General features: G+C 49.4%; 2 protein-coding genes across 3 annotated transcripts in view; one reads left to right on the top strand and one right to left on the bottom strand.

The window, feature by feature from the left end:
* WRAP53 (WD repeat containing antisense to TP53) overlaps positions 1-1,214 on the bottom strand; it is an 18,143-nt gene extending 16,929 nt beyond the window's left edge. Inside the window, exon 1 of the mRNA XM_055367399.2 lies at positions 75-1,214. The gene's annotated coding sequence lies outside the window, so the exon portion shown is untranslated. The remainder of the gene's footprint in view (positions 1-74) is intronic.
* On the top strand, positions 1,122-19,904 carry TP53 (tumor protein p53). 2 transcript variants are annotated; one of them, XM_004058511.5, is made up of 11 exons: positions 1,122-1,257; positions 11,709-11,810; positions 11,928-11,949; positions 12,051-12,329; positions 13,086-13,269; positions 13,351-13,463; positions 14,029-14,138; positions 14,482-14,618; positions 14,711-14,784; positions 17,614-17,720; positions 18,640-19,904. In XM_004058511.5, exons 2-11 carry the CDS (start codon positions 11,737-11,739, stop codon positions 18,719-18,721), a joined length of 1,182 nt encoding a protein of 393 aa, XP_004058559.3. In that variant the 5' UTR covers positions 1,122-1,257; positions 11,709-11,736; the 3' UTR covers positions 18,722-19,904. The 2 variants fall into 2 exon arrangements, with proteins under 2 accessions (XP_004058559.3, XP_063556659.1); XM_063700589.1 differs by lacking the exon at positions 1,122-1,257 and adding an exon at positions 10,783-11,002.

Below are 19,904 nucleotides of genomic sequence, written 5' to 3'. Positions count from 1 at the left end.
CACAGCGGAGATTAGCCTCAGCCAGGATGGCTTCGAAGTTCTCAGGGATCCGACGCAGAGCTAAAGAAACCCACCTGTGCTTCCCTCCTCTTCTGGGAGTAGGCAGAAGACTCCCGGGAGGAGAGGCGAACAGCGGACGCCAATTCTTTTGAAAGCACTGTGTTCCTTAGCACCGCGGGTCGCTACGGACCTCTTGCTGTCGCGGGATTTCGGTCCACCTTCCGATTGGGCCGCCGCATCCCGGATCAGATTTCGCGGGCGACCCACGGAACCCGCGGAGCCGGGACGTGAAAGGTTAGAAGGTTTCCCGTTCCCATCAAACCCTAGGGCTCCTCGTGGCTGCTGGGAGTTGTAGTCTGAACGCTTCTATCTTGGCGAGAAGCGCCTAAGCTCCCCCTACCGAGTCCCGCGGTAATTCTTAAAGCACCTGCACCGCCCCGCCGCCGCCTGCAGAGGGCGCAGCAGGTCTTGCACCTCTTCTGCATCTCATTCTCCAGGCTTCAGACCTGTCTCCCTTCATTCAAAAAATATTTATTATCGAGCTCTTACTTGCTACCCAGCACTGATATAGGCACTCAGGAATACAACAATGAATAAGATAGTAGAAAAATTCTATATCCTCATAAGGCTTACGTTTCCATGTACTGAAAGCAATGAACAAATAAATCTTTTCAGAGTGATAAGGGTTGTGAAGGAGATTAAGATGGTGTGATAATAAAGTATCTGGGGGAAAACGTTAAGGTGAGATATTACGGAAAGCCTTCCTAAAAAATAACATTTTAACTGATGAGAAGAAAGGATCCAGCTGAGAGCAAACGCAAAAGCTTTCTTCCTTCCACCCTTCATATTTGACACAGTGCAGGATTCCTCCAGAATGGTTTCCACCAATTCTGCCCTCACAACTCTGGCTTGTAGAATTTTCCACCCCAAAATGTTAGTATCTACGGCACCAGGTCGGCGAGAATCCTGACTCTGCACCCTCCTCCCCAACTCCATTTCCTTTGCTTCCTCCGGCAGGCGGATTACTTGCCCTTACTTGTCATGGCGACTGTCCAGCTTTGTGCCAGGAGCCTCGCAGGGGTTGATGGGATTGGGGTTTTCCCCTCCCATGTGCTCAAGACTGGCGCTAAAAGTTTTGAGCTTCTCAAAAGTCTAGAGCCACCGTCCAGGGAGCAGGTAGCTGCTGGGCTCCGGGGACACTTTGCGTTCGGGCTGGGAGCGTGCTTTCCACGACGGTGACACGCTTCCCTGGATTGGGTAAGCTCCTGACTGAACTTGATGAGTCCTCTCTGAGTCACGGGCTCTCGGCTCCGTGTATTTTCAGCTCGGGAAAATCGCTGGGGCTGGGGGTGGGGCAGTAGGGACTTAGCGAGTTTGAGGGTGAGTGGGATGGAAGCTTGGCTAGAGGGATCATCATAGGAGTTGCATTGTTGGGAGACCTGGGTGTAGATGATGGGGATGTTAGGACCATCCGAACTCAAAGTTGAACGCCTAGGCAGAGGAGTGGAGCTTTGGGGAACCTTGAGCCGGCCTAAAGCGTACTTCTTTGCACATCCATCCGGTGCTGGGCGTAGGGAATCCCTGAAATAAAAGATGCACAAAACATTGAGGTCTGAGACTTTTGGATCTCGAAACATTGAGAACTCATAGCTGTATATTTTAGAGCCCATGGCATCCTAGTGAAAACTGGGGCTCCATTCCGAAATGATCATTTGGGGGTGATCCGGGGAGCCCAAGCTGCTAAGGTCCCACAACTTCCGGACCTTTGTCCTTCCTGGAGCGATCTTTCCAGGCACCCCCGGCTCCGCTAGATGGAGAAAATCCAGTTGAAGGCTGTCACTCGTGGAAGTGAGAAGTGCTAAACCAGGGGTTTGCCCGCCAGGCCGAGGAGGACCGTCGCAATCTGAGAGGCCCGGCAGCCCTGTTATTGTTTGGCTCCACATTTACATTTCTGCCTCTTGCAGCAGCATTTCCGGTTTCTTTTTGCCGGAGCAGCTCACTATTCACCAGATGAGAGGGGAGGAGAGAGAGAGAAAATGTCCTTTAGGCCGGTTCCTCTTACTTGGCAGAGGGAGGCTGCTATTCTCCGCCCGCATTTCTTTTTCTGGATTACTTAGTTATGGCCTTTGCAAAGGCAGGGGTATTTGTTTTGATGCAACCCTCAATCCCTCCCCTTCTTTGAATGGTGTGCCCCACCCCGCGGGTCGCCTGCTACCTAGGCGGACGCTACCATGGCGTGAGACAGGGAGGGAAAGAAGTGTGCAGAAGGCAAGCCCGGAGGTATTTTCAACAATGAGTACATCTCATCTTCCCGGAGGAAAAAAAAAAAGAATGGGTACGTCTGAGAATCAAATTTTGAAAGAGTGCAATGATGGGTCGTTTGATAATTTGTCGGAAAAACAATCTACCTGTTATCTAGCTTTGGGCTAGGCCATTCCAGTTCCAGACGCAGGCTGAACGTCGTGAAGCGGAAGGGGTGGGCCCGCAGGCGTCCGTGTGGTCCTCCGTGCAGCCCTCCGGCCCGAGCCGGTTCTTCCTGGTAGGAGGCGGAACTCGAATTCATTTCTCCCGCTGCCCCATCTCTTAGCTCGCGGTTGTTTCATTCCGCAGTTTCTTCCCATGCACCTGCCGCGTACCGGGCACTTTGTGCCGTACTTACGTCATCTTTTTCCTAAATCGAGGTGGCATTTACACACAGCGCCAGTGCACACAGCAAGTGCACAGGAAGATGAGTTTTGGCCCCTAACCGCTCCGTGATGCCTGCCAAGTCACAGACCCTTTTCATCGTCCCAGAAACGTTTCATCACGCCTCTTCCCAGTCGATTCCTGACCCCACCTTTATTTTGATCTCCATAACCATTTTGCCTGTTGGAGAACTTCATATAAAATGGAATCAGGCTGGGCGCTGTGGCTCACGCCTGCACTTTGGGAGGCCGAGGCGGGCGGATTACTTGAGGATAGGAGTTCCAGACCAGCCTGGCCAACGTGGTGAATCCCCGTCTCTACTAAAAAATACAAAAATTAGCTGGGCGTGGTGGGTGCCTGTAATCCCAGCTATTCGGGAGGCTGAGGCAGGAGAATCGCTTGAACCCGGGAGGCAGAGGTTGCAGTGAGCCAAGATCGTGCCACTACACTCCAGCCTGGGCGACAAGAACGAAACTCCGTCTCAAAAAAAAGGGGGGGGGGGAAATCATACATTATGTGCTCATTTTTGTCGGGCTTTTGTCCTTCAATGTACTGTCTGACATTCGTTCATGTTGTATATATCAGTATTTTGCTCCTTTTCATTTAGTATAGTCCATCGATTGTATATCCGTTCTTTTGATGGCCTTTTGAGTTGTTTCCCATTTGGGGTTATGAAATAAAGCTGCTATAAACATTCTTGTACAATTCTTTTTGTGATCATGTTTTCGTGTTTCTTGGAGAAATACCTAGGAGGGGAATTGCGAGTTTGGAAGTAAAAAGTAGCTGTATTTTGAACTTTATCAGAAGCTCTGAGTTTTCCAGAGCGGTTGTACCATTTTACACTCCAACTAGAAAGATATGGGAGTTATTATGGTTGTGCCACAGCCTTCCGGACATTAGGTATTGTCAGTCTTTCTAATGTGGTGTATCCTTGTGGTTGTAATTTACAGTTCTCTGTTGACTAAGGATGTTCAGCATTTTTTCATGTGCCTATTGGCCATTCGTATTTTGTTTGTAAAGTAGCTCTTCGAGTCTTTTCCCTGTTATTTTGGGTTTTTGTTTGTTTTTATTGTTCAGTTGTGGGACTGCTTTATACATTCTGGATACAAGTCCTTTATCAGATCCATGTGTCGTGAATGTTTTCTTCTGATCTGTTGCTTGCCTATTTGTTTGCTTTACAGAGTTTACAGTATCTTAAGAGGAGTGGATTTATCTTTTTTATGTTCAGTATTTGCCTTGTCCTGTTTAGGACATCTTTTTTTTTTTTTTTTAACCCCAGGGTCATGAAGATATTATCTTATATTTTCTTTTAGGACCTTTATGGTTGTAAGTTTTACAGTAAGGTCCTTGAGCCATTAATTAATTCTTAAAATTAATTGTTTATGGTGTGAGGTGTAGGAGTCAGTCTCTGGTATCTTTCCTGTATGGAAATCCAGTTATTCTGTCTCCACTTGTTGAAATAGGCTTCCTTTCTCTACTGAATGCTTTTAATTTTAATTATTTTACAGTTGGAGTATAGGGCTACCATTTTAGTGCTATTTTCTTTTTTTCTTTTTTAATTTTTGAGACAGGGACTCACACTGTTGCCCAGGCTAGAGTACAATGGCACAATCAAGGCTCACTGCAGCCTCAAACCCCTGGGCTCAAGCAGTCCTCTAGCCTCAGCCTCACGAGTAGCTGGGATTACTCCACCACACCCAGCTAGCTATTTTATTTTTTTGTATTGACAGGATCTCACTATGTTGCCCAGGCTGGTCTCAAACTGCTGGCCTCAAGCTTTCATCCCATCTCGGCCTCCCAAAGTGCTGGGATTACAGGTGTGAGCCACCATGCCTGACCTCTTAGTGCTATTTTCTATTTATCTCCTCTGTTCTCTGCTCTCTTTAAACGTTGGAGGAAGAAACAGTACCCATCTTACACAAACTTCAGAAAACAAGAGGAACAGACTGGGCGCGGTGGCCCATACCTGTAATCTCAGCACTTTGGTACACTGAGGCAGGGGATCATTTGAGGTCGGGAGTTTGAGACCAGCCTGGCCAACACGGCGAAACCCCATCTCTACTAAAAATACAAAAAGTAGCTAGGCGTGGTGGCACATACCTGTAATCCCAGTTACTCAGGAGGCTGAGGCACAAGAATCCCTTGAACCTGGGAAGCAGAGGTTGCAGTGAGCCGAGATTGCGCCACTGCACTCCAGCCTGGGCAACAGAGTGAGACCCTGTCTCAGAAAAAAAAAAAGAAAGAAAGAAAAAATAGAGGAATATTTCCCAACTTGTTTTCGAAGCCAGCGTAATCCTGGTACCAAAACCAAACAAGGACATTATAAGAAAAGAAAATTTAGACCAATATTCCTGTCAGCATAGACATGCGACAGCTAACCAATTTTAGCAAACCAAACCTGGTAATAGAGAAAAAAGGATAAACAGGCCAGGCGCGGTGGCTCACGCCTGTAATCCCAGCACTTTGGGAGGCCGAGGTGGGCAGATCACGAGGTCAGGAGTTCAAGACCAGCCTGACCAATGTGGTGAAACCCCATCTCCACTAAAAATACAAAAATTAGCCGGTGTGGGGTGGCACCTGCCTGTAATCCCAGCTACTCAGGAGGCTGAGGCAGAGTTGCTTGAACCCGGGAGGCGGAGGTTGCAGTGAGCCAAGATCGTGCCACTGCACTCCAGCCTGGGCGACAGAGCGATACTTCATCTAAAAAAAAAAAAAAAATTAGCTGGGCATGGTGGTGGGCACCTGAAATCCCAGCTACTCGGGAGTCTGAGGCAGGAGAATCGCTTGAACCCAGGAGGCAGAAGTTGCACTGAGCTGGGATCATGCCATTGCACTCCAGCCTGGGCAACAGAGTGAGACTCCATCTCAAAAAAAGAAAAAGAAAAAGGATAAATACATTCTAACCAAATAATGTTTATCTCATGATTGTAGCTGATTCAACATTCAAAAATTGGCCTGGTGCACTAGCTCAGGCCTGTAATCCCAACATTTTAGGAGGCTGAGGCAGGAAGACCTCTTGAGCCCAGGATTTCAAGACCAGCCTGGGCAACATAGTCAGACTGGTCTTTACTGGGGGAAAAAAAATCAGTCTGTGTAATTCACCACATTAACAAAGGGAAACATAAAAACCCTATGATCTTTTCAACAGATGTAGCAAAAGCAGTTAATGATATTCAACACATATGCATGATTACAAACCAACCAACCTCCTAGCAAACTAGGGAAAGGAAACTTAACCTAGTTTGATAACAGGGCATCCACAGTCGGAGTTCCACTAGCAGCATACATAATGGTAGAAAACTCAACGCTGCCGGGCGCGGTGGCTCACGCCTGTAATCCCAGCACTTTGGGAGGCCTAGGCGGGCGGATCACGAGGTCAGGAGATCGAGACTGTCCTGACTAGCATGCTGAAACCCCGTCTCTACTAAAAATACAAGAACAAAAAATTAGCCGGGCATGGTGGCGGGCGCCTGTAGTCCCAGCTACTTGGGAGGCTGAGGCGAGAGAATGGCGTGAACCCGGGAGGCGGAGCTTGCAGAGCCTAGATCGTGCCACTGCACTCCAGCCTGGGCAACAGAGTGAGACTTCGTCTCAAAAAAAAAAAAAAAAAAAGTAAAGAAAAGAAAACTCAACGCTTTTTCCTCTAAGATCAGGAACTAGAAAAGGATTTGACTCTCACAACGTTGATATCATACTGGAGGTTTTAACCAGGCAAGAAAAAGAAATAATGAGGGCCGGGTGCGGTGGCTCAGGCCTGTAATCCCAGCACTTTGGGAAGCCGAGGCGGGTGGATCACGAGGTCAGGAGATCGAGACCATCCTGGCTAACACGGTGAAACCCTGTCTCTGCTAAATATACAAAAAATTAGGCGGGCGTAGTGGCGGGCGCCTGTAGTCCCAGCTACTCGGGAGGCTGAGGCAGGAGAATGGCATGAACTCAGGGGGTGGAGCTTGCAGTGAGCTGAGATAGAGCCACTGCACTCCAGCCTGGGAGACAGAGCAAGACTGTGTCTCAAAAAAAAAAAAAAGAAAAAGAAATAATGATTAGTGGCCCGATGTCTCACGCCTATAATCCCAGCACTTTGGGAGGCCGAGGTGGGCAGATCACCTGAGGTCTGGAGTTGGAGACCAGCCTGACAAAGATGGTGAAACCTCGTCTCTATTAAAATATTAAAAAATTAGCCAGGCATTGGCCGGGTACAGTGGCTCATGCCTGTAATCCCAGCACTTTGGGAGGCCGAGGTGGGTGGATCACCTGAGGTCAGGAGTTCAACACCAGCCTGGCCAACATGGTGAAACCCCATCTCTACTAAAAATACAAAAATTAGCTGGGCATGGTGGCGCGTGCCTGTAATCCCAGCTACTTGGGAGGCTTAGGCAGGAGAATCACTTGAACATGGGAGGCGGAGGTTGTAGTGAGCCGAGATTGCACCATTGCACTCCAGCCTGGGTGACAAAAGCAAAAACTCCGTCTCAAAAAAAAAAAAAGGAAAGAAAAAAATAACGATTAGAAAGGAAGAAATAAAACTTATATTCACAGCCAGTATGATTCTATACATACATGTCCTAATGGGGCCACGTGTGGTGGCTCATGCCTGTAATCCTAGCACTTTTAGGAGGCTGAGGCAGGTGGCTCCCCTGGGACCAGCCTGGCCAACATGGTGAAACCCCATCTCCAATAAAAATACAAAAAATTAGCCAGGCGTGGTGACGGGCACCTCTAATCCCAGCTACTCAGGAGGCTGAGGCAGGAGAATTGCTTGGACCTGGGAGGCAGAGGTTGCAGTGAGCCGAGATCGCGCTATTGCACTCCAGCCTGGGCAACAAGAGTGAAACTCCGGCAGGGTGTGGTGGCTTACACCTGTAATCCCAGCACTTCGGGAGGCTGAGGTAGGCCGATCACCTGAGGTCAGGAGTTTGAGACCAGCATAACATGGTGAAACCCCGTCTCTACTAAAAATACAAGAATTAGCTGGGTGTAGTGGTGGGCGCCTGTAATCCCAGCTACCTGGGAGGCTGAGACAGAAGAATTGCTTGAACCCAGGAGGTGGAGGTTGCAGTGAGCTGAGATCATGCCATTGCACTCCATGCCGGGCAACAGAGCGAGATTCCGTCTCAAAAAAAAAAAAAGAGTGAAACTCCATCTCAAAAAAAAAAAAAAAGTCCTAATGGAAAATCCATAAAAAGCTACCAAAACTAATAAATAAATATAGCAGGGTTGCAGGTTACAGGGCAATATATTTATCCCTCTATCTGTAGGGGCTTGGTTCTGGGACTCCTCACACACCAAACCCACAGATGTCTAAGTCCCATATATAAGATGGTATAGTATTTGCATTTAACCTACACATATCCTCCCATATAGTTTAAATTATCTCTAGATTACTTACATTACCCCCATACAATGAAAATGCTAATGTACATGCAAGTATGTATGTAAGTACTTGTCGTACTATATTGTTTAGGGAATCACTGGACATATAGGCCTTCAAGACTGATACCAGCAGCCACTGTTAAGATTCTGGTCAGGCCTGCCCCTGTTTGGGGTCTCAGTTGAGCTCATTGCCTTCCCACCCAGCCAAGGGCACCTGCATTTCTCTTGGCTCCCTGGCCATTTGGAAGGCCTAGTTCAGCTTGGCACATTTGTATCCTGGCCCACTGATGCTGGTACCCCTGGGAAGGTCCTGCTCTGAAAAACACGGAGATTTTAGTGGCTACTGAAGATTTGAGAGATAAAGACAGGGAGACCTGTCTGTAGAGCTGTGTCCCTCCAAGTGGGATTGAGACTTTGGGCCCCCCATTTCAGGACAGCACCTCCTGGCCTGTTGACTCAATAGTTCCCTGAAGGAGGTGTACTTGCATTAATGGAGTGGGGTTGGGGGCAGTACCACAGATCCGCACTAACAATCACACAGTTCTCTCTAGAATAATAATATAGAACAAGTGAAATAGAACAATTGCAGAAACATCTAAACTTTGTTGAGCTCTTACTGTGTGCCCAGCACTTTCCTCAACTCTACATTTCCCATAATACACAGAGTACTAGGCCAGGCTTGGTGGCTCACGCCTGTAATCCCAGCACTTTAGGAGGCCAAGGGGGGCGGATCACCTGAGGTTGGGAGTTCGAGACCAGCCTGACCAACATGGTGAAACCCCGTCTCTACTAGAAGTACAAAATTAGCCAGGCATGGTGGCACATGCTTGTAGTCCTAGCTACTCAGCAGGCTGAGGCAGGAGAATCATTTGAATCCGGGAGAAGGAGGTTGCAGTAAGCGGAGATCGTGCCACTGTACTCCAGCCTGGGCAACAAGAGCTGAGACTCCATCTCAAAATAAAATAAAATAAAATAAAATAAAATAAAATAAAAAAAGAAAAGAGCCTGCCATTAAAGGAGCTGTTTGGTAGGGGATGTTTTGTCAGTGCAAACAACAGAAAAGTGGGCTGGTCACAGTGGTTCATGCCTGTAATCCCAGCACTTTGGGAGGCCAAGGCGGGCGGATCACCTGAGGTTGGGAGTTCAAGACCAGCCTGACCAATATGGAGAAACCCCGTCTCTACTAAAACTACAAAATTAGCCGGGCGCAGTGGCGCATGCCTGTAATCCCAGCTACTCGGGAGGCTGAGGCAGGAGAATTGCTTGAACCTGGGAGGCAGAGATTGCGGTGAGCCGAGATCACACCATTGCACTCCAGCCTGAACGAGAGCAAAACTCTGTCTCAAAAAAAAAAAAAAACAGAAAAGTGTAACAAACACTTACAGTAGGCATGTTTCTTAGCAAATCTGATGACAAATTTGGCGTAAAGAAAGAGAGCATCCCTGAAAAAAAAAAAAAGAGAGCATCCTGTCTGGGCAACATAGTGAAACCCTGCCTCTACAAAAAAACTCAAAAATTGGCCGGGTGCAGTGGCTCACACCTGTAATCCCAGCACTTTGGGAGTCGGAGGCGGGAGGATCACCTGAGGTCAGGAGTTCGAAACCAGCCTGGCCAACATGGCAAAACCCCGTCTCTACTAAAAATACAAAAAATTAATCAGGCGCATTGGTGGGCGCCTGTAATCCCAGCTACTCAGGAAGTTGAGGCAAGAGGATCGCTTGAATCTGGGAGGTGGAGGTTACAGTGAGTCGAGATCACACCACTGCACTCTAGCCTGGGTGACAGGGCGAGACTCCGTCTCCAAAAAAAAAAAGAAAAAGAAAAAGACTAAAAAATTAGCCAGGCAGGCCTCTGTGGTCCCAGCTACTCGGGAGGCTGAGGCAGGAGAATCACTGAGCCCAGGAGTCCGAGGCTGTAGTGAGCCATGATTGCACCACTGTACCCTAGCCTGGGCAACAAAGCAAGACCCTGCCTCAGAAGAAAAAAGAAAGAAAGAAAGAACATGGCAGGCCAGGCGCAGTGGCTCACACCTGTAATCCCAGCGCTTTGGGAGGCCGAGGCAGGTGGATCACAAGGTCAGGAGTTCCACACCAGCCTGGCCAACATGGTGAAACCCTGTCTCTACTAAAAATACAAAAAATCAGCCAGGCATGGTGGCAGGCACCTGTAATCCCAGCTACTGGGGAGGCTGAGCAGGTGAATTGCTTGAAACCAGAAGGCAGAGGTTGCAGTGAGCCTAGACTGCACCACTGCACTCCACCCTGGGCGAAAAGAGCCAAACTCCATCTCAAAAAACAAACAAACAAACAAACAAACAAAACATGGCAAAGCCTTTGAAAGCTTGTCTGGGAGAAGGTGCGATGATAGTTGCATAACTTCGTGCAAGATGCTGGTCCACACAGGGGCTGCCCCTTGCTCTTTCTTGCTCTCTTGACCTCTCATATAACAGGCTTGTGTGTTATTCACATTTATTGAGCCCAAGCAGGTGCAAGGCATTGTGATCTAATACTTTGGTCAGCAAGACAACAAGATAGATCACTGCCCTGCCCTTAGGAAGTGTATATGCTATTAGAGGAAACAGATAAAATAAACAAGGAAAAGTATCAGACAATGTAAGTGCTATGAGAATGCAAATGAGGTGATGTGAATTAAAATAGGATGACTTAAAGTCTGCACGGGAAGGAGCCTACCCCCATGTTCCTGGCTAGCCAAGGAACCACCAGTTGATTAGCAGAGAAGGGCAGCCAGTCTAGCTAGAGCTTTTGGGGAAGAGGGAGTGGTTGGTAAGAGATGAGATTAAAGAAGCCGAGACGGGCCATTCATGAGGGGTTTGTAACGCAGGGCTGAGGAGTGTCCGAAGAGAATGGGCAGGTGAGCGGTGAGACAGTTGTTCTTCCAGAAGCTTTGCAGTGAAAGGAATCAAAGAAATGGAGCCGTGTATCAGGTGGGGAAGGGTGGGGGCCAAGGGGGTGTCCTTCCCCATACAGAGATTGCAGGCTGAGAACAACTGTATCCTTGTTAACAGGAGGTGGGAGCAGGGCACAGTAGCTCACACCTGTAATCTTGGCACTTTAGGAGGCTGAGGCGGGCCGATCACCTGAAGTCAGGAGTTCGAGACCAGCCTGGCCAACATGGCAAAGCCCCGTCTCTACTAAAAATACAAAAATTAGCTGGGTGTGGTGGTACTCGCCTGTAATCCCAGCTACTCGGGAGACTGAAGCAGGAGAATGGCTTGAACCCGGAAGGTAGAGGTTGCAGTGAGCCAAGATCATGCCACTGTGCTCCAGCCTAGGTGACAGAGCGAGACTCCATCTCAAAAAAAAAAAAAAAAAAATACAGGAAGGGAGTTGGGAATAGGGTGCACATTTAGGAAGTCTTGGGGATTTAGTGGTGGGAAGGTTGGAAGTCCCTCTCTGATTATCTTTTCCTCAAAGAAGTGCATGGCTGGTGAGGGGTGGGGCAGGAGTGCTTGGGTTGTGGTGAAAGATTGGAAGAGAGAATGTGAAGCAGCCATTCTTTTCCTGCTCCACAGGAAGCCGAGCTGTCTCAGACCCTGGCATGGTGTTGGGGGAGGGGGTTCCTTCTCTGCAGGCCCAGGTGACCCAGGGTTGGAAGTGTCTCATGCTGGATCCCCACTTTCCCTCTTGCAGCAGCCAGACTGCCTTCCGGGTCACTGCCATGGAGGAGCCGCAGTCAGATCCTAGCGTCGAGCCCCCTCTGAGTCAGGAAACATTTTCAGACCTATGGAAACTGTGAGTGGATCCATTGGAAGGGCAGGCCCACCACCCCCACCCCAACCCCAGCCCCCTAGCAGAGACCTGTGAGAAGCGAAAATTCCATGGGACTGACTTTCTGCTCTTGTCTTTCAGACTTCCTGAAAACAACGTTCTGGTAAGGACAAGGGTTGGGCTGGGGACCTGGAGGGCTGGGGGGCTGGGGGGCTGGGGGGCTGAGGACCTGGTCCTCTGACTGCTCTTTTCACCCATCTACAGTCCCCCTTGCCGTCCCAAGCAATGGATGATTTGATGCTGTCCCCGGACGATATTGAACAATGGTTCACTGAAGACCCAGGTCCAGATGAAGCTCCCAGAATGCCAGAGGCTGCTCCCCCCGTGGCCCCTGCACCAGCAGCTCCTACACCGGCGGCCCCTGCACCAGCCCCCTCCTGGCCCCTGTCATCTTCTGTCCCTTCCCAGAAAACCTACCAGGGCAGCTACGGTTTCCGTCTGGGCTTCTTGCATTCTGGGACAGCCAAGTCTGTGACTTGCACGGTCAGTGGCCCTGAGGGGCTGGCTTCCATGAGACTTCAATGCCTGGCCGTATCCCCCTGCATTTCTTCTGTTTGGAACTTTGGGATTCCTCTTCACCCTTTGGCTTCCTGTCAGTGTTTTTTTATAGTTTACCCACTTAATGTGTGATCTCTGACCCCTGACCCAAAGTTGAATATTCCCCCTTGAATTTGGGCTTTTATCCATCCCATCACACCCTCAGCATCTCTCCTGGGGATGCAGAACTTTTCTTTTTCTTCATCCACATGTATTCCTTGGCTTTTGAAAATAAGCTCCTGACCAGGCTTGGTGGCTCACGCCTGCAATCCCAGCACTCTCAAAGAGGCCAAGGCGGGCAGATCACCTGAGCCCAGGAGTTCAAGACCAGCCTGGGTAACATGGTGAAACCTCGTCTCTACAAAAAAATACAAAAAATTAGCCAGGCATGGTGGTTTACACCTATAGTCCCAGCCACTCAGGAGGCTGAGGTGGGAAGATCACTTGAGGCCAGGAGATGGAGGCTGCAGTGAGCTGTGATCACACCACTGTGCTCCAGCCTGAGTGACAGAGCAAGACCCTATCTCAAAAAAAAAAAAAAAAAAGAAAAGCTCCTGAGGTGTAGATGCCAACTCTCTCTAGCTCGCTAGTGGGTTGCAGGAGGTGCTTACGCATATTTGTTTCTTTGCTGCCCTCTTCCAGTTGCTTTATTTGTTCACTTGTGCCCTGACTTTCAACTCTGTCTCCTTCCTCTTCCTACAGTACTCCCCTACCCTCAACAAGATGTTTTGCCAACTGGCCAAGACCTGCCCTGTGCAGCTGTGGGTTGATTCCACACCCCCGCCCGGCACCCGCGTCCGCGCCATGGCCATCTATAAGCAGTCACAGCACATGACGGAGGTTGTGAGGCGCTGCCCCCACCATGAGCGCTGCTCAGATAGCGATGGTGAGCAGCTGGGGCTGGAGAGACGACAGGGCTGGTTGCCCAGGGTCCCCAGGCCTCTGATTCCTCACTGATTGCTCTTAGGTCTGGCCCCTCCTCAGCATCTTATCCGAGTGGAAGGAAATTTGCGTGTGGAGTATTTGGATGACAGAAACACTTTTCGACATAGTGTGGTGGTGCCCTATGAGCCGCCTGAGGTCTGATTTGCAACTGGGGTCTCTGGGAGGAGGGGGTAAGGGTGGTTGTCAGTGGCCCTCCAGGTGAGCAGTAGGGGGGCTTTCTCCTGCTGCTTATTTGACCTCCCTATAACCCCATGAGATGTGCAAAGTAAATGGGTTTAACTATTGCACAGTTGAAAAAACTGAAGCTTACAGAGGCTAAGGGCCTCCCCTGCTTGGCTGGGCGCGGTGGCTCATGCCTGTAATCCCAGCACTTTGGGAGGCCAAGGCAGGCGGATCACGAGGTTGGGAGATCGAGACCATCCTGGCTAATGGTGAAACCCCGTCTGTACTGAAAAATACAAAAAAAATTAGCCGGGCGTGGTGCCGGGCACCTGTAGTCCCAGCTACTTGGGAGGCTGAGGAAGGAGAATGGCGTGAACCTGGGCGGTGGAGCTTGCAGTGAGCTGAGATCACGCCACTGCACTCCAGCCTGGGCGACAGAGCAAGATTCCATCTCAAAAAAAAAAAAAAGGCCTCCCCTGCTTGCCACAGGTCTCCCCAAGGCCCACTGGCCTCATCTTGGGCCTGTGTTCTCTCCTAGGTTGGCTCTGACTGTACCACCATCCACTACAACTACATGTGTAACAGTTCCTGCATGGGCGGCATGAACCGGAGGCCCATCCTCACCATCATCACACTGGAAGACTCCAGGTCAGGAGCCACTTGCCACCCTGCACACTGGCCTGCTGTGCCCCAGCCTCTGCTTGCCTCTGACCCCTGGGCCCACCTCTTACCGATTTCTTCCATACTACTACCCATCCACCTCTCATCACATCCCCGGCGGGGAATCTCCTCACTGCTCCCACTCAGTTTTCTTTTCTCTGGCTTTGGGACCTCTTAACCTGTGGCTTCTCCTCCACCTACCTGGAGCTGGAGCTTAGGCTCCAGAAAGGACAAGGGTGGTTGGGAGTAGATGGAGCCTGGTTTTTTAAACGGGACAGGTAGGACCTGATTTCCTTACTGCCTCTTGCTTCTCTTTTCCTATCCTGAGCAGTGGTAATCTACTGGGACGGAACAGCTTTGAGGTGCGTGTTTGTGCCTGTCCTGGGAGAGACCGGCGCACAGAGGAAGAGAATCTCCGCAAGAAAGGGGAGCCTCACCACGAGCTGCCCCCAGGGAGCACTAAGCGAGGTAAGCAAGCAGGACAAGAAGCGGTGGAGGAGACCAAGGGTGCAGTTATGCCTCAGATTCACTTTTATCACCTTTCCTTGCCTCTTTCCTAGCACTGCCCAACAACACCAGCTCCTCTCCCCAGCCAAAGAAGAAACCACTGGATGGAGAATATTTCACCCTTCAGGTACTAAGTCTTGGGACCTCTTATCAAGTAGAAAGTTTCCAGTCTAACACTCAAAATGCTGTTTTCTTCTTGACTGTTTTACCTGCAATTGGGGCATTTGCCATCAGGGGGCAGTGATGCCTCAAAGACAATGGCTCCTGGTTGTAGCTAACTAACTTCAGAACACCAACTTATAACATAATATATATTTTAAAGGACCAGACCAGCTTTCAAAAAGAAAATTGTTAAAGAGAGCATGAAAATGGTTCTATGACTTTGCCTGATACAGATGCTACTTGACTTACGATGGTGTTACTTCCTGATAAACTCGTCGTAAGTTGAAAATATTGTAAGTTGAAAATGGATTTAATACAGCTAATCTAAGGAACATCATAGCTTAGCCTAGCCTACTTTTTTTTTTTTTTTTTTTTTGAGACGGAGTCTCACTGTGTCACCCAGGCTGAGTGCAGTGGCAGGATCTCGGCTCACTGCAACCTCCACCTTCCGGGTTCAAGCGATTCTCCTGCCTCAGCCCACTGAGTAGCTGGGATTACAGGCACCTGCCCTGACGCCCAGCTAATTTTTTGTATTTTTTTTTTTAGTAGAGATGAGGTTTCACCATGTTGGCCAGGCTAGTCTCGAACTCCTGACCTTGTGATCTGCCTGCCTTGGCCTCCCAAAGTGCTGGGATTACAGGCGTGAGCCACCGCACCCGGCCTGCCTAGCCTACTTTTATTTTATTTTTAATGGAGACAGCATCTTGCTCTGTTGCCCAGGCTGGATTACAGTGATGTGATCATAGCTCATTATATCCTCGAACTCCTGGGCTCAAGCAATCCCCCTAGCTCTGCCTCCCCAGTAGCTAGGACCACAGGCATACACCACCATACCCAGCTAATTTTTAAAATTTTTTGTAGATAGATAGAGTCTCACTATGTTGCCCAGGCTGGTCTCTAGCCTACTTTTTTGAGACAAGGTCTTGCTCTGTCACCCAGGCTGGATAGAGTGCAGTAGTGCAGTCACAGCTCACTGCAGCCTCCACCTCCCAGGCTCCATCCATCCTCCCAGCTCAGCCTCCCAAGTTGCTTCAACTACAGGCCTGCACCACCATGCCTGGCTAATTTTTATTTATTTATTTTTATTTTATTTTATTTATTTTTTTTTTTTGAGACTCAGTCTCACTCTGTCGCCCAGGCTGGAGTGCAGTGGCATGATCTCGGCTCACTGCAACCTCTGCCTCCTGGGTTCAAGTGATTCTCCTGCCTCAGCCTCCCGAATAGCTAGGACTACAAGTGCCTGCTACCACGCCCGGCTAATTTTTGTATTTTTAGTAGAGACAGGGTTTCACCATGTTGGCCAGGCTGGTCTCGAACTTCTGACCATGTGATCCGCCCGCCTCGGCCTCCCAAAGTGCTGGGATTACAGGTGTGAGCCACCACGCCCAGCTAATTTTTATTTATTTCTTTAAAGACAGAGTCTCACTCTGTCACTCAGGCTAGAGTGCAGTGGCGCGATCTCAGCTCACTGCAGCCTTGACCTCCCTGGGCTCCGGTGATTTCACCCTCCCAAGTAGCTAGGACTACAGGCACATGCCACGACACCCAGCTAATTTTTTATTTTCTGTGAAGTCAAGGTCTTGCTATGTTGCCCATGCTGGTATCAAACCCCTGGGCTCAATCAATCCTTCCACCTCAGCCTCCCCAAGTACTGGGGTTACAGGCATGAGCTACCACACTCAGCCCTAGCCTACTTGAAACGTGTTCAGAGCATTTAAGTTACCCTACAGTTGGGCAAAGTCATCTAACACAAAGCCTATTTTATAGTAATAAAATGTTGTATATCTCATGTGATTTATTGAATATTGTTACTGAACGTGAGAAACAGCATGGTTGCATGAAAGGAGGCACAGTCGAGCCGGGCACAGCCTGGGCGCAGAGCGAGACTCAAAAAAAGAAAAGGCCAGGCGCACTGGCTCACGCCTGTAATTCCAGCATTTCGGGAGGCTGGGGCGGGCGGATCACCTGAGGTCAGGAGTTCAAGACCAGCCTAGCCAACATGGTGAAACCCCGTCTCTACTAAAATACAAAAATTAACCGGGCATGATGGCGGGTGCCTGTAATCCCTGTAATCCCAGCTACTTGGGAGGCTGAGGCAGGAGAATCGCTTGAACCGGGAGGCAGAGGTTGCAGGGAGCCAAGATGGCGCCACTGCGCTCCAGCCTGGGCGATAGAGTGAGACTCCGTCTCAGAAAAAAAAGAAAAGAAACGAGGCACAGTCGCATGCACATGTAGTCCCAGTTACTTGAGAGGCTAAGGCAGGAGGATCTCTTGAGCCCAAGAGTTTGAGTCCAGCCTGAACAACATAGCAAGACATCATCTCTAAAATTTAAAAAAGGGCTGGGCACAGTGGCTCACACCTGTAATCCCAGCACTTTGGGAGGTGGAGGTGGGTAGATCACCTGACGTCAGGAGTTGGAAACCAGCCTGGCTAACATGGTGAAGCCCCATCTCTACTAAAAACACAAAAATTAGCCAGGTGTGGTAGCACACGCCTGTAGTCCCAGCTATTCGGGAGGCTGAGGCACAAGAATCACTTGAACCCCAGAGGCGGAGATTGCAATCAGCCAAGATTGCACCATTGCACTCCCGCCTGGGCAACAGAGTAAGACCCCATCTCAAAATAAATAAATAAATATTTTTAAAAGTCAGCTGTATAGGTACTTGAAGTGTAGTTTCTACTAAATGCATGTTGCTTTTGTACCATCATAAAGTCAAACAATTGTAACTTGAACCATCTTTTAACTCAGGTACTGTGTATATACTTATTTCTCCCCCTCCTCTGTTGCTGCAGATCCGTGGGCGTGAGCGCTTCGAGATGTTCCGAGAGCTGAATGAGGCCTTGGAACTCAAGGATGCCCAGGCTGGGAAGGAGCCAGGGGGGAGTAGGGCTCACTCCAGGTGAGTGACCTCAGCCCCTTCCTGGCCCTACTCCCCTGCCTTCCTAGGTTGGAAAGCCATAGGATTCCATTCTCATCCTGCCTTCATGGTCAAAGGCAGCTGACCCCATCTCATTGGGTCCCAGCCCTGCATAGACATTTTTTTTAGTTTTCCTCCAGTTGAATCCTATAACCACATTCTTGCCTCAGTGTATCCACAGAACATCCAAACCCAGGGACGAGTGTGGATACTTCTTTGCCATTCTCCGCAACTCCCAGCCCAGAGCTGGAGGGTCTCAAGGAGGGGCCTAATAATTGTGTAATACTGAATGCAGCCAGAGTTTCAGGTCATATACTCAGCCCTGCCATGCACCAGCAGGTCCTTGGTGACCCCCGTCAAACTCAGTTTCCTTATATATAAAATGGGGTAAGGGGGCCGGGCGCAGTGGCTCATGAATCCCACACTCTGGGAGGCCAAGGCGAGTGGATCACCTGAGGTCGGGAGTTTGAGCCCAGCCTGACCAACATGGAGAAACCCCATCTCTACTAAAAATACAAAATTAGCCGGGCGTGGTGATGCATGCCTGTAATCCCAGCTACCTACTCGGGAGGCTGAGGCAGGAGAATCGCTTGAACCCAGGAGGCAGAGGTTGCGGTGATCTGAGATCTCACCATTACACTCCAGCCTGGGCAACAAGAGTGAAACTCCGTCTCAAAAAAAATAAATAAAGTAAAATGGGGTAAGGGAAGATTACGAGACTAATACACACTAATACTCTGAGGTGCTCAGTAAACATATTTGCATGGGGTGTGGCCACCATCTTGATTTGAATTCCCGTTGTCCCAGCCTTAGGCCCTTCAAAGCATTGGTCAGGGAAAAGGGGCACAGACCCTCTCACTCATGTGATGTCATCTCTCCTCCCTGCTTCTGTCTCCTACAGCCACCTGAAGTCCAAAAAGGGTCAGTCTACCTCCCGCCATAAAAAACTCATGTTCAAGACAGAAGGGCCTGACTCAGACTGACATTCTCCACTTCTTGTTCCCCACTGACAGCCTCCCACCCCCATCTCTCCCTCCCCTGCCATTTTGGGTTTTGGGTCTTTGAACCCTTGCTTGCAATAGGTGTGCGTCAGAAGCACCCAGGACTTCCATTTGCTTTGTCCCGGGGCTCGACTGAACAAGTTGGCCTGCACTGGTGTTTTGTTGTGGGGAGGAGGATGGGGAGTAGGACATACCAGCTTAGATTTTAAGGTTTTTACTGTGAGGGATGTTTGGGAGATGTAAGAAATGTTCTTGCAGGTAAGGGTTAGTTTACAATCAGCCACATTCTAGGTAGGGGCCCACTTCACCGTACTAACCAGGGAAGCTGTCCCTCACTGTTGAATTTTCTCTAACTTCAAGGCCCATATCTGTGAAATGCTGGCATTTGCACCTACCTCACAGAGTGCATTGTGAGGGTTAATGAAATAATGTACATCTGGCCTTGAAATCACCTTTTATTACATGGGGTCTAGAACTTGACCCCCTTGAGGGTGCTTGTTCCCTCTCCCTGTTGGTCGGTGGGTTGGTAGTTTCTACAGTTGGGCAGCTGGTTAGGTAGAGGGAGTTGTCAAGTCTCTGCTGGCCCAGCCAAACCCTGTCTGACAACCTCTTGGTGAACCTTAGTACCTAAAAGGAAATCTCACCCCATCCCACACCCTGGAGGATTTCATCTCTTGTATATGATGATCTGGATTCACCAAGACTTGTTTTATGCTCAGGGTCAATTTCTTTTTTCTTTTTTTTTTTTTCTTTTTCTTTGAGACTGGGTCTCACTTTGTTGCCCAGGCTGGAGTGGAGTGGCATGATCTTGGCTTACTGCAGCCTTTGCCTCCCCGGCTCAAGCAGTCCTGCCTCAGCCTCCGGAGTAGCTGGGACCACAGGTTCATGCCACCATGGCCAGCCAACTTTTGCATGTTTTGTAGAGATGGGGTCTCACAGTGTTGCCCAGGCTGGTCTCAAACTCCTGGGCTCAGGCGATCCACCTGTCTCAGCCTCCCAGAGTGCTGGGATTACAAGTGTGAGCCACCACGTCCAGCTGGAAGGGTCAACATCTTTTACATTCTGCAAGCACATCTGCATTTTCACCCCACCCTTCCCCTCCTTCTCCCTTTTTATATCCCATTTTTATATCGATCTCTTATTTTACAATAAAACTTTGCTGCCA

Source organism: Gorilla gorilla, chromosome 19 (assembly GCF_029281585.2).
Source record: "Gorilla gorilla gorilla isolate KB3781 chromosome 19, NHGRI_mGorGor1-v2.1_pri, whole genome shotgun sequence".
Taxonomy (NCBI): domain Eukaryota; kingdom Metazoa; phylum Chordata; class Mammalia; order Primates; family Hominidae; genus Gorilla; species Gorilla gorilla.
This window is presented reverse-complemented; position numbering and strand designations above follow the sequence as displayed.